General features: G+C 42.8%; 1 protein-coding gene across 9 annotated transcripts in view; it reads left to right on the forward strand.

Annotated features, from left to right (window-relative positions):
- CACNB2 (calcium voltage-gated channel auxiliary subunit beta 2) overlaps nucleotides 1-12603 on the forward strand; it is a 402637-nt gene that overhangs the window by 145051 nt on the left and 244983 nt on the right. Inside the window, exon 1 of one of the 9 annotated variants that reach the window (XM_051820347.3) lies at nucleotides 1947-2592. Coding sequence (XP_051676307.1) covers nucleotides 2545-2592 — 48 coding nt within the window. The 5' untranslated portion in view covers nucleotides 1947-2544. 9 annotated transcript variants of the gene reach the window in all.

Below are 12603 nucleotides of genomic sequence, written 5' to 3' on the forward strand. Positions count from 1 at the left end.
ACAGTGTCATCTTGCCTCTGTTATAAGTGCCTAGACTCATACATGACTGAACTGTACTCAGTTCATTTCCCTAGCACCTTAGCACAGTGATGAGCAAATGGAAGGTGCTCTGTAGATGTTTGCCAAATCAAATTAGCTACTGCTTGGCATTCTTTCATGGATTCTTGAATGGGTGGGTGGAATCTCTGATGAACAGGGAAATCTCTCTCATTATGTATAAAAATATCATAGCCAATAAAAAGGTGAATTGCAACTCAAATTCAGCATCATAGAAGAGATCATTTCCCCAGTGTTTTCATCCTGTTCTAACTTTATTTTTAGTCTTTATTTCTCTTCAGTTACTCTGTTAAATGTGTAGTGATTGAGGTGAGGAAGGGGCCTTAAAATTTGAATTTGAATTATATGTTCTGTTATATTACTTATATTCCTCACCAAGGTCTCTTTAAAAAGTCAAATTGAAATTCTACCTAATAGAAATATATCTTGTATGGTCCAGAAAATGTTGAGTTTTTTCTAAACTTACTTCAGAATCCAACCTGTAGCATAATCCAGAAATTCCCTTTTACTCTGGGTTTCTAATTTAATCATAAAAATATCTTTCTGTCAATTTGTAGTCTATTTCCTTTTAGTCTTTCAAGTATATAGAGGATTAATTAGCATATGATGAAGACATAGAATTTTCATAGACTTTGAATCTCATAAATTATGAGGTCTTACGCTGTTGCTTATTATTATTATTTTTTGACAGGCAGAGTGGACAGTGAGAGAGAGACAGAGGGAAAGGTCTTCCTTTACCGTTGGTTCACCCTCCAATGGCTGCTGCAGCCACCACGCTGTGGCCAGCACACCGTACTGATCCGAAGCCAGGAGCCAGTTGCTTCCCCTGGTTTCCCATGGGGTGCAGGGCCCAAGTACTTGGGCCATCCTCCACTGCACTTCTGGGCCACAGCAGAGAGCTGGACTGGAAGAGGGGCAACCGGGACAGAATCTGGCTCCCCGACTGGGACTAGGACCCGGTGTGCCGGCACCACAGGCAGAGGATTAGCCTAGTGAGCCACGGCGCCGGTCACGCTGTTGCTTATTTTAATGATAGACAAAACATATAAACAAGTTCTGCCTGTTACTTATTGGTTAAATGAGAAGACTGTGCTAACACAAGAATTGTTTTCTGTCCTAATGGACTCTTAGGTTAATAATAATTACTATTATTATAATTACATTGTTCTGTTGAATTATAGGTTTTAAGAAAACATTGGTGAAGTGTTGAGAATGAATAGATTTCCATTTTCCATGGGCCTGAAGAGCATAATGATGGTTCTGATCCGTAATATGAAATAATTAATGTGCCTCCTTCAGTGGCAACAATCTAGAGAGTGGCTTGGGTGTGCCTGGAGCGGATTAGGATCAATAACTGTGACTCACTGAATCATTGCTTATTCGAATGGTTGATATCATACAAATGAATAGCTGAATCCCCAAGTGCGTTCATCATTTCTCTCTCTTGGGTGTGACATGCACAAGGCTGTTTAGCGAGAGTGTCAGGACCAGCTCAGTCTCTGAAAACTGTGTCTTTAGGGAAGGCTGTACGTCATAGCTCACAGGGAGTATTAACTTGGCAGCTCTGGCTTGAAAGGTGGCCTTATTTAGTTTCTTGTGTCTAAATCATAGGTGATACGGTCTCTTATTAATTAATTATGTCTGCTTGGTGTGCCTGCCAGGGTTATGTTTATGTAGCCTGCTTTAATGTAGAAAATGAATATTTGGCAGTGAGCACAAGAAACCCCGCAGCCGCAGTGGTGGCTGAGTCAGGTCCCGAGGCCACTCCAGGGATGCCTCCTGTAGTCCCTGTGAAACGCGTGCTGCAGGACAAAGCCTCTGACAGTCTGGACGGTGCTTCTGTGGTCCTAGGAATCCACAGTGGATTCAAGTCTAGACTCCGCAGTTTTTCAGGGGAAGGGGAGGAGGGAGAAACAGCAAATCAGCTCTGCCCAAAGGGTTTCCAGAGGCATCATTGAATCCTGGATGCTGTTGCCAGTCTGTGCCTTGCGAGGGAGGCAGGCAGAGCCGAGCAGCAGCGGGAGCAGCGGCGTTCACGGGAAGCAGTCACATAAACAGCAGCAGGAGTAGGCGAAATGCAAGACTGTCTGATGTTTGACAATCTCCCTGGTTGAGAATGGCTCCTGTAAAAACGTTGCCAAGGAATCCTGACGAATTGGACAGTCCTCACTGGGTGTTAGCAGTAGTTACTTCAGGAGAATAAATGCTGCTTTCAGTAGATTCTTGCCAAGAGGCAACCCCCCTGAAGAAGAGGAGCTCAAATTACCTGGAAACAAAGACCCACAGGGGGGACCAAAGTTTTGGCATGCCCACAGGAATGGTGGTGTGGGTAGAAACTACCTAGGAGGCAGAAGCTAAGTGTTGATTTGCCCATGCCTCGTACCTGGGAGTGGAAGGTGGGAAGAAATGGACAGTGGCCGTGACGAGAAGACGAGGCACAGTGCAGCTCGGTGAGGCCACGCGCTGACTGCCTTCTGCCCCCTCTTCATGCAGTGCTGCGGGCTGGTACATCGCCGGCGAGTACGGGTGTCCTATGTAAGTTTCTGTTGCTATACATTGGCGACCGGGAGCTGAAAATCCTGTTCGTGTCTGTCTGATGCATGTCGCCTCTATCAGATGCTTTTTAATCCCTGTGCTGAACCAACCAGACAGGCAGTCATTGGTACCACATGTTTTCCAGGCACCTGAGGTCTGGGAGCTCCGGAGATGTCTGTGGAGATGTTTTTCTCTATCTTGTATGCCATGTTACTTTGATAAGGCTGGAAATAACTTGCAGGGGGGATTGAAGGGGGAAGTCTTTTGTCTCAGATCTGGATCAGGTCAAACCAGTTGATAGCCTCCTTTGCCTGGAGTAGCCCTGATTGCATGTTTTAATTATGGCATTGGGAAAAATCTTTCCTATGGAGAAATACCGTGGGGTTTGTCAAATGAAAGATAGCCACAGAGGCTAATGTTGAATCCTGTTTTCAACAGCTTCAGAAAAATAGTAGATGATAATCATTCGATGGATGACACAGCTGTTGCAGTAACGCCAGCATTCACAACAGCTTTATCGTCTTGTGACTGCTTCACTGAAATAACCCTAATTTCATGGACCTGCTATGTTTGTGCAAAATGGCTGTCTTAATGTTAAATTCTATAAGGCAAGCTCACATAGATACTGAAGTATCGCTCCTTGAAATGATAGGATGCTAATTGAAATATGCTGTGCAGTATGCTAGCCGCTGAGCTCTGAGGAAGCACTTGCTTTATTTTCATACTCCGCGTGCGTGCAGCCACTTTATTTTCAGGGAGTGATGTGGAGGAGAACCGGAGGTTTGTGCAGGCTAGCCAAACTGCAGTGCTGAATAGCTTAGTACTGGTTTGAGATTTCTGGCTGCAAAACAAACAGAACAATGACAAAGAAAGCCAATCAGTACTTAAGGGTATAATGTGAAGAAGCCTTTGACCTTGGCAAATTAGCCAGCATAAGAGAGATAGGTGAGTCTTCCAGGACAAGCAAGGTCAAAATCTGATATGATCTGAAAGACAAAGTTGGAAACTTGGGGGTGAGAACGTGGGGGAGGGATAACTAACCTTCTACCAAATCCTAAAGTTAATAGTCAATTTTATTAAATAAGCAAAAGCCCCTCTAATCTCAAGCTTTCTGTACCCATGATACATTGGGTGCCATTCCCCCTTTGAATGCAACAGTTGACAGCAGTCAGTGTGGTAGTGAGGAGCCAGGTAAGGCTCTTAAAGATGACATCTGCAGGGACAGATGGGGTTTTTCCAATGAAAAATGAATTGCTTTTTAATAAGATTTGGGAATAATTGCTATAAACTTTTTAGAGTATGGAATTATCCACATAAATAAACCTTTAGTTAAGAATAAAGGTCACTTAAAATTAGAAATTCATATTTTTATAGAATAATGAAGACTGAACTGTATATTTCTGTTTGTTTATTCTCATATGGGGAATCAGAAGAAATCTCTGGTTATATATGCCTACTGAATGTAGGAATTCTGAAACAAGGTCTCAAGCAAGGCAACACGTTTTTGTCCTTTTCCTTACACTGAACATGTCTATAGGTAGAAAAAGAGATCATATAATCTGTGTTTTGGGAAGTCTTGATTGAAGAACATGGAGATTTTGTTCATCTGCTAATTCTTAAACTTTTTTAAGAATTGTAGTTTGGTTAAGGAAATGCAAAGTATATAACACAGTATATTTTAAATCTAAGATAAGTCCGTATATCTTGGTCACTAGAGATCAATTTTCCTTTATCACTTGGAAACCCTCACCTGTAACAGACCTGCTGCTGTTTAACCTCTCTTCTTTGGCACTTTAATCTATGATCTGCAGTTTTCTTTATACATGGCCCACTCACAGGTATAGGGGTGTCAAATCTGAAACACATTCATTTCCTTGGAGGAAAAAAACTCATTGCACCTGTGTGTGTGTGTGTGCGTGTCCATAAGATCACTAATATGCCTGCAAAATAAATGACAGTGGGCAAGCTGCTCACAGAATACCAAGGATGACACCAAAGCATAGGGCAGCTTAACCCCACTTCCCACGCCTGGCCATGTACTACCAGTGGTTGAGTCATGTCACAGGTGGACTGTCCTGGTGACCTTTCTTGAAACTGTTGCCAATTTGGGGAAATGATGAATCAGATCATACCAGTACTAAAGTCCAACATTTATATACATACATAGGTATCTAGTAGATATAGTTATATTCAAGACATATGTATTAGATGTAATCTGTAAATCAGTTGACATATATGTATGTATATCCAAGTCTTACACTAATCCTTAAGCCTTTTTTCTTTTTAGTAAGTATGACAGCTTTCTGAAGGTTTCCTCCTACTCTAACATTGTCTCTAAGAAAGAATATGAAAGTTATGTGGGCTTCAAAGAAAGTTATAGGCACATGCCATAATTCTTACTTCTCACCTCTCATAGCTGTTGCTTTTATTAGCCTTCCTCCCCTCACTGTTTAATGTTGCCTTCACATTCAAAAATTGTTCTGTGAGCAGCAGGCCCTTGCTGTAGGCTGGAGCTCTTGTCTTTCTCCATAAGATTCAGTGCATAAGCCTCTGCTTTTGACATCATTTCTTTTGAAGTTCTGGTCTTCATTATTTTGTTTACGCCTAGCAATCATTCTTTTAGAACCCAGCTTTATGTCTCAGAATTAATTCCTGTGTTTACCCAAAATGTCTATTTTATTAAATGGCATTAAAATCTGTCAGCTGAATAAATACTTTTCAACTTAAAAGGATATATAAACAAGGTAAGCTCTGTGCACATTCCTCCAAACCACTTCTGAAATATTGACGTTGGTATGCTTCGCGAACAGAGATTGAGACTTTCTGTGCGAGTGGATTATGTCACAGTTGTACGTGCAGAAAAGCGGGTGTGGAGATGGTGGGGGTTGAGCCAAGGAATCTTCTCCAAGTGAACAAGCCTGTGTTAGCACCCATATCAAGAAGTCAGACCTTGTGTGGCTCACTTGGTTAATCCTCTGCCTGCAGCACCGGCATCCCATATGGGCGCCGGGTTCTAGTCCCGGTGGCTCCTCTTCCAGTCCAGCTCTCTGCTGTGGCCTGGGAGTGCAGTGGAGGATGGCCCAAGTGCTTGGGCGCCTGCACCCGCATGGGAGACCAGGAAGAAGCACCTGGCTCCTGGCTTCGGATCAGCATGGTGCGCTGGCTGCAGCGGCCATTGAGGGGTGAACCAACGGCAAAGGAAGACCTTTCTCTCTGTCTCTATCTCTCACTGTCCACTCTGCCTGTCAAAAAAAAAGTAATTATGGGGCCATCACTGTGGCATGGCAGGTAAAGCTGTCACCTTTGGTGCTGGCATCCCATATAGTACTGGTTCAAGTCTTGTCTGCTCCACTTCCGATCCCGCTCCCTGCTAATGTGCCTGGGAAAGCAGTGGAAGATGGCCCAAGTCCTTGGGCTCCTGCACCTACGTGAGAGACCTGGAAGAGGCTTCTGGCTCCTGGCTTTAAATTGGCTCAGTTTGGCCATTGCAGCCATCTGGGGGAGTGAACCAGAAAATGGAAGACCCCTCTTTCTCTCTGCCTCTGCCTCTGTGTAGCTCTGTCTTTCAAATAAATATTTTTTAAAAATGTAGTTATAACTGTGGTTTGCTCATTCTCATGGCTGCATAGTATTCCATTATGTGATTATGCCATGGTGTCATTATGTATTCTGATGAGCATTCAGCTTCTAGTTTAGGGCTATCAAGTGCTGTCTTAAATCTTTGTGTCATGCCCTATTGTGAATGTTTATGTTGAAGATATATCTAGGAACTGAACTGCCAAGTCCCAAGGTATACATTAATTCAGGTTAAACAGAGACTGGTAAAAACTTTCTGAAGCATGTAATCCATTTGAACTCCCACGCACAGTGCCTCATTTACATTTGGTGTTTACATTTTAGCCAGGCAGGCCAGTAAACAGAAGCATCCCATTATAGCTTCGCTTTGTATTTCTCTGGTGACAGTAAAGCCAAGCAAGTTTTCCTATATTTATCGACCTTTCGGATGCAAAGTACCTGTTAGGTCTCTTTTTCTTCTTTCTCCTCTTCCTCGCCCCCTTCTCCTCCTCCTCCTCTTCTTCTAAAAATGATTTACTTATTTACTTGAAAAGCTGAGTGAGTGAGTGAGTGTGTGTGTGTGTGTGTGGTGTGTGTGTGTGTGTGTGTGTGTGTGAGAAAGTCTTCCATTTGCTGGTTTATTCCTCCAAATGCTGCATTGGCTAGGGATGGGCCAGGCTGAAGCCAGAAGCTGGGAGCTTCATCTGGGTCTCCCACGTGGGTTTGGGGCCCAAGGACTTGGGCCATCCTCCACTGTTATCCCGGGTACATTAGCAGGGAGCTGCATGGGAAATGAAGCAGCCTGGACTCAAACTGGGGCCCATGTGGGATGCGGGCACTGTAGTGCCTTTACCTGCTAAGCCACAGCGCTGGGCTGCCGCCACCTTTTTTTTTCTCCAGAATTCTTGTTTCTGTTATCTACCTTTTGAGCATTTTTGTTCAAAAAGAAGTGAGAAAGGGAAAAGCAGCTGGTGATTAGCATAATAAAATGACCAAAGGCAGTGATATGTTTAGGGAGAGAACTAGAATGTGGAATCAGACTTAACCTGGAGTTGAAGCTATGTGTTATTGATTGTGTGATAGTGAGGAGTTCCTTCTCTTCATGAGTCTCAAATTTCATATTTACAATGAAGATGATAGTAAAACTTCAAAAGTTTGAGTTAAACTGAAATAATGTTTGTTAACACCTATGTGTTGCCTGGAACACAGTTGTTCAACATCAGCAGGTCCTGTGGTCAGAGAGGAAGTACGTTATAGAGAAGAGCCAGGATGGATGGGAAGAAGACGGGTGATCATTGCTCTTTGCTTGATAGCTACCCACATTAGTTAATTAACACGAATGCTCTTAAAAGGCCTTGATAAACGAGTTACGTGGTGAATAGTGAGTGACCTAGTCCATATACCTGGACCTTCCAGGGTCTGCACCAGCAGGAAGTTGGACAACGAGCCAGAGCCAGGTATTTAGGCACCCCAGTATGTGACATGGATACCCTAACTAGAATCATAACAAGTTTTTCATGAAAAATTTTTGAAGCTTCCTCATATTAATAATTTCTTACAAGATCACACTTTCCTTAGTGTATGATCACTTTTGTAATTTTGGAACATTTAAATACAGTGAGCATTTAAGTGATGCTAGTTTTGTATATGTGATATACAATAAATAAATCACTACTCAAGTAAAAAAATTTTTTAAAGATTTATTTATTTATTTGAAAGTCAGTTATACAGAGAGAGAAGGAAAGGCAGAGAAAGAGAAGTGTCTTCCATCCACTGATTCCCTCCCCAATTGGCTGCAGATGAGCCCATCTGAAGCCAGAAGCTTCTTCTAGGTCTCTCTCGTGGGTGCAGGACCCAAGGACTTGGCTCATCTTCTACTGCTTTCCAAGGCCATAGCAGAGAGCTGGATCAGAAGTGGAGCAGCTGTGATACAAACCAGTGCCCATATGGGGTGCCAGCACTGCAGGCGGTAGCTTTACCAGCTAAGCCACAGCACACACAGAGCCAGCCCCACAAGTAAAATTCTTAGTGCTATGACTGACAGATGGACATTTACATAGTCTTTCAGGTTTTACAAAATGCCTTCATGCCCATCATTCAAGGCAAGCTTTTGGAGTAAGCAGGACAGGTAATGATGCTACCATTTAATAGGTGAGAAAATTTCAAATTAGCAATGTAAACTATATTGACCAAGGTCACAGAGACTGACAGTGGTCAAGCTGACATTCAAGTTGAATTTATTCTTTTAAAAAATATGTATTTATTTCTTCATTTATTTAAGAGAGTGAGCGAGAGCGAGCTTCCTCACTGGGGATCATTCCTCAAATGCCTGCAACTGAAAACTCAATCTGGGTGTCCCACACAGGTGGCAGAGACCAGCTACTTCAACCAATGCTGCTACCTCCCAGGGCTTGTAGAGTCAGGAGCTGGAGCCAGGAATTGAACCCAGGTTACAGGCATCCTAGTGGGTGTGTTAACCACTGGGTCAAACGCTCCCCCCCTGAAACTTACTGCATATACAATCTTTTGTTCTTCTTGTCTGTAATAATTTCTAAGTTTAAATAATAAGAATGCAGTTAAATATAGATAAAATTTTGTACCGCTTCTGGTATAAAGATTGTCACTGATCTTGAAGTATTGAAGTACTAATAGAGATTTCTGATTAGTAGAATTCTAGATAATATTTTTGAAATATTGGCCGGCGCCTTAGCTCAATAGGCTAATCCTCCGCCTGCGGCGCCGGCCCACCGGGTTCTAGTCCCGGTCGGGGCGCCGGATTCTGTCCCGGTCGCTCCTCTTCCAGTCCAGCTCTCTGCTGTGGCCCAGGAGTGCAGTGGAGGATGGCCCAAGTCCTTGGGTCCTGCACCTGCATGGGAGACCAGGAAAAGCACCTGGCTCCTGGCTTTGGATCAACGCGGTGCGCTGGCTGCAGTGCGCCAGCCGCGGCAGCCATTTCGGGAGTAAACCAACTGCAAAGGAAGACCTTTCTCTGTCTCTCTCTCTCACTGTCCATTCTGCCTGTCAAAAAAAAAAAAAAAGAAAAAAGAAAAAAGAAAAGAAAAGAAAAGAAAAGTAAAGAAATATAGTTTTTCACTCACTTTTTTCCCCTAAATGACCAGAATCGTCTGATTAATTTTAATCAGTGTAGACTATTTACTTGTTATATATTTTCTTAAAAATATTTCCTAGTAAATGACTTTTTTGAAAAGCTTTTGGTGGGGTGGACCATATGGAGTGCCTAAGATCAAGTCCTGCCTCTGCTTCCTATCAGCTTTTTGCGAATCCACTCAGGAAGACTGGATGATGGTCCACGTTCTCAGACAGACACATACAATACATAAATCACTTGGAGCTTTGCCAGCTTTATCTTAAGATGTTCTTTAAAGACAATATTTGGCTTTTAAGTCATTTAAAGTCAAGTTGAAATATGTATTTTGGCAAGATATTGCCGAATTTTCAGACTTGAGACCACATGTGTTTATTACTATTACTTGTTTTATTTGAAAGGCAAAGTTACAGAAACAGGGAGAGACAGAGAGATCTTTCATCTACTGATTATACCCCAGATGACTACATTGGCTGGAGCTGGGCCAGACCAAAGCCAGGAGCCCAGAACCTCTCCTGGGTCTCCTACATGAGTGCAGGGGCCCAAGCATACTCCATTGCTTTCCCAGGCGCGTTAGCAGGGAGCTAGATCGGAAGCAGAGCAGCTGGGACTCAAACCGGTGCCCCTGTGAGATGTGGCGTTATAGGAGTTGGCAGCTTACTCCACTATGCGACAGCACTGCCCCCCTCCCCTACTGCCCATATGTGTTTTTTTAATAGCTTTTAACTCTTGCCATGTTAAAAATCCTTAATTTGGGGGTGGGCATTTGGCCTAGCAGTTAGACTTAGTGAAGATACCCCCATCCCATATCAGAATGCCTGGGGTTGAAGCCTGGTTCTGCTCCTGATTCCAGCTTCCTGCTTATGTGGATCCTGGGAGGCAGTAGGTGATGTCTTGAGTAGTGGGGCCCCTGATACTCCTAGGTGAGACCTGGATTGAGCTCCTGGCCCCTACTCTCTGCTGGCCTTGCAGTGACCCTTGTAGGCATTGGAGGAGTGAGCCAGTGGATGGGGGAGCACTGTTTCTTATCTGTCTCTCTCAAATAAAGATGTCCTAAAATCCTTAAGGTAACCTTTCATATATCTGAAGTACCATATAAATCCCTAAAAACAGGTCTGGTTTTTAAACTTGTGGTCATCTCTAAGATGTGAAAACGTCCTCAGGACATAAGTCTTGGGGCCGGCACTGTGGCATAGCAGGTGAAGGTGCTGCCTGCAGTGCCAGTGTACCAGATGGGTGCCAGTGCAAGACCTGGCTGCTCCACTTCCAATCCAGCTCTCTTCTATGGCCTGAGAAAGCAGTGTAGGATGGTCCAAGTGCTTGGGCCCCTGCACCCACGTGGGAGACTGGAAAGAAGCTCCTGGCTTTGGGTTGGCCCAGCTCTGACCATTGTGGCCATTTGGGGAGTGAACCAGCAGGTGGAAGATCTCTCTCTCTGCCTCTGCCTCTCTGTAACTCTGCCTTTCAAATAAATAAATAATAAAAATAAAAAGACATAAGCCTATGTAAGACCTTCACATCTCAACTGCAGAAATGTCAAACCTGAGTAGATAGTCTGCAATAAAATGCTACTTAATAACTTAATTTTTCAGAGCTTTAAATTTTGCTTTAATTATAAACGTCCCTACGTAATGGCATTTTATTAATAGAAAATGAGATAGATGAACCTTCGTATAAATATTGAGTACAAAGAGTATTAAGGAGTGGAAATTCACAGCTTACAGCCTCTAGGCATGTGGAGAGTGAACTCTGAGGGGCACAAGACCCTCCTGTTGCCTTAGAACCCCTTCAGTGCATCCCCACTTATCTCTCTTTGCCTTCTTTTCCTGCTGGACAGGAAGTGGAGTCTCAATGACAATAGGCTCTGAAGCGGGGCTTGGACTATGCACATTGGAAAACCTGGGACACGCCATGCTTACTCTGTGCCTCTATTTATTTCACGTTCTGTGAAATGAGCAGTACTGATAGAATCTTAATCATGGGTTTTTAGTGAATCTCACATGTGTTAAACTGTGACAACATTTGGCATGTACTAAGTGCTCAATTAAATGTAGGTTATTTTTATTGTATTCTCACTGTCATCTAAAAGCACTACTTCTCTGCTGAAAAACAGCAAGCACTTGTGTAAGGATGATTGTTTTAGAGACAACTTCTGTAAAATGTTTTGAATCTTGTGTAAGGCTACAGAAGTTGTCTTTCTGCTCATTCTTGAAGCAATTACCGAGCACCTTCTCTTCGCCCAGGGCTATTCGGAATGTGAGAAATAATATGGAGAGTAATTGGGACTCAAATCTCTGTCCTCAGAAAAGCCTAATGTAGTGCTGCAGATTATATGAGTTTATTGAACATTAAACTGTTTGACATAGCAGGATTATCTAATGATAAGAGAAAATAAATGGTATATCACCCATAGTGGCTAGTGTCATGTAGGCTTTAAAAAGACAAGATTAGATTTGTATAAAACGATGTAAAAAGATGCCTGAATTCTGAGAATATGTTATAAAAAATTAAGGTAGAAATCAGTGGTCACATTTCCTCTACATGTATTTATATTGCTGTTTGCGTAAGAGGCCTAGAAGGCTATTCCTATGGACACAGCTCACAGAAATGAATTATGGAGGCATAGGTGGGGTTTTAACTTTTGCATCATTAGGCATTTTATAATAAATGTCTTATTTTTGTAATAGTATTTAAAGTGATAAATGCCTTAAAATTCATTTATCTTTCACCTTTTTTTCCAGAAAGACTTATATATATTTTACATATACTAGTTCATTAGAAAACACAGTATTTGAAATGCATTGAATGAAAACAGTCAAGAAACTGGGACATCAGTAGATTGAGAAATTGTGAGATGTAGTCAAAGTACTTTGGAATAAATAAGCACAGCCTCTGGAGCTTCAGGTCTGACCTTCAGGGTGCGTCTGTGTTGAGGTGCCCACCTGTGGATCAAGGTCAAGTCCTTTGCTTTTGATGCTAAGGGCCTCTTCAGTGAAGGGCGATGAATCCTGTTAGATTTACTTACACCCTAGTGCGCCTTTGTCATGAGCACATTTTCTAAATAAATGAAGATCAGAAAGAGTGTGGGCGATCTAAGCAGCTGAATGTGTCTGACCTTAAGAGGTATTTCTGTTCATTTACGCCAGCCTACTGAGGCGGTCAAGCTACATACCAGTCAAAATAGCCAGGCAGTCACATAGCCAGATCTGTTTCCCACAGGCCCTTGCCCATGTCTTAAAACTTTTTCCTTCCTTCCTCTGACACCACGTCCTTCTGTTTCCATGGTTCTCTTCCTGTTCCTTCCTGTCTACACTTGAGATCTTAATTTTCCTGTGTCTACTGGAACTCCT

This window comes from Oryctolagus cuniculus, chromosome 13 (assembly GCF_051225735.1).
Source record: "Oryctolagus cuniculus isolate XC-2025 breed Fujian yellow rabbit chromosome 13, ASM5122573v1, whole genome shotgun sequence".
In the NCBI taxonomy this organism is placed as follows: domain Eukaryota; kingdom Metazoa; phylum Chordata; class Mammalia; order Lagomorpha; family Leporidae; genus Oryctolagus; species Oryctolagus cuniculus.